The sequence below is a fragment of the Montipora capricornis genome, chromosome 6 (assembly GCF_036669925.1).
Source record: "Montipora capricornis isolate CH-2021 chromosome 6, ASM3666992v2, whole genome shotgun sequence".
In the NCBI taxonomy this organism is placed as follows: Eukaryota; Metazoa; Cnidaria; class Anthozoa; order Scleractinia; family Acroporidae; genus Montipora; species Montipora capricornis.
This window is the reverse complement of record NC_090888.1, coordinates 48,021,492-48,026,491: the sequence shown is the minus strand read 5'-3', so window position 1 is coordinate 48,026,491 and position 5,000 is coordinate 48,021,492. Positions and strand designations below refer to the sequence as shown.

The 5,000-nt window shown below is 40.6% G+C and overlaps 1 protein-coding gene across 1 annotated transcript in view; it reads right to left on the bottom strand.

Annotated features, from left to right (window-relative positions):
* Window positions 1-5,000, bottom strand: part of LOC138052313 (serine/threonine-protein kinase 40-like) — a 16,292-nt gene that overhangs the window by 4,676 nt on the left and 6,616 nt on the right. Inside the window, exons 4-5 of the mRNA XM_068898718.1 lie at window positions 3,450-3,594; window positions 1,438-1,557 (exon numbers count right to left, since the gene is read on the bottom strand). Of these exons, the coding sequence (XP_068754819.1) occupies window positions 1,438-1,557; window positions 3,450-3,594 (265 nt within the window). The remainder of the gene's footprint in view (window positions 1-1,437; window positions 1,558-3,449; window positions 3,595-5,000) is intronic.

Here is a 5,000-nt window from a genome sequence, read left to right as displayed (position 1 = left end):
GAAGGCCCACAAATCCAGCACTTATCGGTCGATTTGGAGCAAAACTCAAGCCATAATAGCATCCAGCTGGTAAATGATCACTTAAGGGAACATCCATATGCATTGTTGATGAAAGATAGGCGAAAAATAAGCCAAGAAGAAAGATTTGGGACGGAGCTATAAATTTCACGTCCGCCATCTTGGCCCACCGCTGACCGCGTTGGGGTGGATACTGCAATTTAGTGACCCTATCTAAGGAAAAATACCAAAAAGGATACCCTATTTAAGAACTGAGCACATCAGAAACTCTACCCTATCGGGCGGCACATATCTATATAGCGTATATAAGAGTAGCCCCTCCAGCGGGAAAAGACGATAGTGAGTGTGCCTGGGCATTTATGTTCAGGAATGCACATTAGTCAACAGTGTCCCGTGAAGCGCGCTAATTGGCTGAGTGGAATAGGTTTCGTTCCCAGGGTCACTTTTCTATTCGTCCGTATCTCTATACGCAGCTTTCACATTGAGCTGAAAGTGCTGCTATGATAAAAAAATTCACTTCCCTTTTTCCTTCAGATTTTGAAAGCGTGTTTGCTTGACGCCTGACTGGCAAAATGTTGAGCTTCGAATTTTATCCAAAGGGTGTTTTCTTTGACTGCAAGTTTCACGGTCCGTCATTATTCACCTTCAAGACTGACCAATTGGACCTCAGTGGGATCGATCGAGGATAAGATGACGTCAGAGACTCACTAGCTTAAAATAGGCCACTTCGGAAAATACCATAATACTCTTTGTTTGTCCCCCCACATTTTGCATGAGCATTGTTTTTGTTTTCTCTTGGGACCACTGTAAGTTGGAGGGAGGGGAGGGGGGCAGACAAAGATTATTATGGTATTTTCCAAAGTGGCCTATTGTAGTGTGTAAAACGCAGCTTATTATACATGCAAAACACGAGTAGCTCGAAACTCACGTGCTGCATATTAATTTAGGCGCGTAGACACGCAATGCATTTTTTAACTAGTGAGTCTTTGACGTCATCTTATCCTCGATCCAGCTCTCTCAAGATTCTAAAGTTAGTAATGGCAGACCATTAATTAGGAAATTTTCAGTCAAAATAAACAGGTGTCTTTTTTAAATGAAGGATTAAAGCTTTGCTTAGGGTTCAGTTGACTTAGTTTGAAATACAAAGAAAAAGTAGAATTGATTTTTGGTCATAGTAGCACTTGAAATGGCTGAAGTGCGAAACCTTAAGCGAATACCCAAACGTGAAACAATAAAGCTCCTTTCCTTTCCAAGTTTTTGCACGGAATGAATATATACACACCTAGCAACAGTTTCCAACTACAGCACTGTATAGCAGTTTATCTAATTAGGTAACAGAGAGACACCATTGCCCTTATGACACACAGAAACCCAATAATGCTATCTTGAGGCCCAAAACTGTAAACCTATGCCACTCACCAGGCTGTCATTGTGTTTCTGAGGAAATCAAGTACACCAGATGCAGTGAGTCTCCTTTGTGGATCTAACATCAGAAGAAGTCCAATCAGAGACTTCGTATTATCAGACACGCGACCGTCACTGTGTTGGAAAGTCAAAGTTTGGTTACAAAAAAGTGTGATAGTAAAAGTTCGACCAAGTTAAATGGTTTCCCTTATTGTAAAATAATGCAACACGAGGGACGCTTAAACCCTACCCACAGAGTACTACCAGTAAGAAAATGGCAGCTGTATTTGTACGGTAAATTGTTGTTCCTCCCCAGAATCGATCCGCCCCACAGTCGATCTATTGTGTCTGAGCACTCATTTCAATGACTAAGTCTAGGCAATGATTTTAGTGATGAAAAAATTAGGGTTAGGGTTGGTTAGCTATCATAACACGAGAATTTTATTCCATAAGGCTCATTTGTACAAATCTATACGCTTTATTTTCACATGTGGAAAAGGCGTATACAGCCAATCAGAATGGCGTACAGCTATTTCACATGTGGAAGTATAACCAATCAACGATAGCGTAAAGGCGTTTCCATGCCAATCACTCGTGCATCTCGTGCATCTCGTGCAAATCGTACTTTGTTATTGAATTAAGGACGTTCACGCGAAAATTTTTCAACATTGATTTTTTTCTGAAACTTTTACCACTGTAAGATGATGAGTTAGTTATGTCAGAAATGTAAAAAAAAAATGGGGGGGTCACCGACTTCGTTTTGGAGAGAACATGCCCGGAAAAACACCCAAAATGTGACAAAATCGGGCTTCGTTAGCGAATAAGGCCAGTGTCTGTAAACCCAAATACATTGCAATTAAATATTTGAAGTGAAATCTTCTCTGCCAAATATTGTTTAAGTGGACTTATTAAGTGAATTTAGTCAGCTGGTGAGGTTCCTTAAAGATCAAGTTCGCATTTAGCGACCACAGTTTCACGCGCCTTGCAGCCGCAAGATGGCAGGATTTGATGTCCCGTTAGCAGAAATGTTGAAATTTTTTTAACTTCCCACATTGATTTTTTGTTCATTTTTGGACAACGTGGAGATAATTGTAAATAAAATCCGTTTCTGGAAAGAAAAACTGGGGTCACCGAACGTCCAAGACCGTTAAATCCAGGCAAAGCTATAGCAATGGCCTTTTACCCTACCATTTCTCATTTTATTACTTAGCGCGCGCGCTCGTGTATGACGTGGCGTGTGCATTTGCGTGCGCAGTAAGGATGCGCAGAAACAATTGGCGCGAACGTCCTTAAATTAAATTTGCATTTGGTTCTATTGTTACTGAGTTTTTGTTTCTCATTTGCGTTCAGAAAACTATTTTAATAAAAATTCTCGACTTATGTGTAATAAACAGTTCACGACATAGAAAGTGCTTTGTACGGGGATTTATTCACTCGTTGTTTGTGTCTCGTGGATTGACGGACCGGCGTTCGGTGAATCTGTTTGCAAAGTGAACCGCGAGGTGAGCGCGAGCGTCTGGAAAATATTTGCCAGCTCACGATTTGGCAGGCATCTGTCACTACGGGCAATGTGATCGGCTGCGGCATTTACCAGGAAGTGTTATACCATCTCGCGAGGTAGTATAACTTTCTGGGAATTTCCGGTCATAAAGGCGAGATAATCCATTGTTTTTTCTTGTGAAAACAGCTTGCATTTTTAACTTGCTAAACTTAGAGCGAGCTGTTTTCACGGTACTTCCGGACTTTTCCGACTTTAACTGGTCAAACTTGTCCTAGTGAAAACACAACCTGTGATTAAGGCCTGATGGAGTTTGACAAACAATTCACCCTTGTCACGCGGCGGCCATATTGTCCCGGGAGACCAAAAAAGCTTTGTTTTACCACGCCAAGCCTCACTCACCCCCATGGTTTCCACTGCGAGGCTTGGCGTGGTAAAACAAAGCTTTTTTAGTCTCCCGGGACAATATGGCCGCCGTGTGACAAGGGCGAATACGGTGTAATGGAGAATTGATTTTCTGATGACTTACTTTGGCAGGTGAAACTCGGCTGTTTTGATCTTTCTGAATAATTCATGAGGGATACTGTCATAGAATGGAAATTGGCCATACAGCATGGTATACAAAACAACTCCAAGAGCCCACATGTCACTAGCTTTGCCCGAATATGGAGCTCCTACAAAACAATGTGAAAAAATTATCAATAGGCATTATACTGCACAACAATGTGTTTCTGTTGTTCAACTTGATGTGAAAAGACAAGCTGTTCAGGTAGTTTGGTCCTCCTTGATATACATGTATGGGCATGATTTGGTAAATTTGACATTAAAAAGACCCAATCTAAGTAACATTTAGGAAGTCTTTAAAGACTTTTTGATTGTCATTAGGGACTTATTCAGAAATTAGCAGGGGGAGGAGTAGAGATTTTGAGTGATATCTCAGTTGGAGAAACAGGACCAAAAAAGCTTTTGGCTCAGTTATAGGATAATACCGGTGATAGTTTCTACCACTGGAAACCAAGATACACACTGCATGTAAAACCTTTAACCCTTTCACCCCCGTGGGGTTCCCCATTGACGAGTAAAATCGTCTGGCGTTAGACAGAGTAAAATCTATAAGTGGCACTCTTGGGAGTGAAAGGGTTAATAGCTTGTCTTGTTTATATGGCAGGAAATATTTTGTATGGCATGATTTTCATACATGGTTTGTATTTGTGTTATAACATAATATTAGAGAATCCCATGATCAAAAAGCTTAATTTCTTATAATAATGACTTTTGTTGTCTACTTTCTTCATGGCCCTCCCTTTTGAAGGACTCCAAAAAACTGTGACGCTTCCCTGTTTCCCACCCGTTCCCCCACCCACTAATTTCTGACAAGTCCCTTATAACAAAGACAAGCACAGAGACAAGCACAGAGTCTCCCAAGCAAGGATGGCATAGTCGGTTGGTGCTTAGCCTTTGGTGCAAGAGGTCCCAAGTTCAATCCCTGAATCTCACAGCCTTGTTTCGACTTAATTCTTTTCAGTGTAGCTTAAGCAGCTTTAAATACCTGTAAAACAGAGCACTGGTGGAGAGGGGGAATAAAATGAGCACACCATTGACCTTGTTAGTTGAATTACTGTTACGAGTTATCGCAATTAAATATGGTCGCTTTCTAGGATGAACTTGATACATGCACTAGAAAAGGGACTGGGGGAATGGGAGAATACTCTAGATTAAGTATGGCACAAAGTTCAGATGATATGTGGTCCAGATAACTAGAGGCTATTGTCTCACAAAAACATTAATATTAATATTTCAAATATCACTGCAACTACAGTGCAAAAAGTCATATGAAGAACAGCTATATGTAATCTCAAGAGTTATCAAAACCTGACAGGTTTTGACAAAATGCACCTGGTTTTTAAATACCCCTAAGCTACATATTTTTGTTAAGATAAACCTCTTCACCTTTAGCAAACATATAATTATGTACTTTACTTTCACATTTCCAAAAGTTCCTTTTTATTGCACCGTAGAATCAAACCCAGTGCCCAAACAAGAGTTATGGGTCTATTCCTGAGAAGAAACCACAAACTGC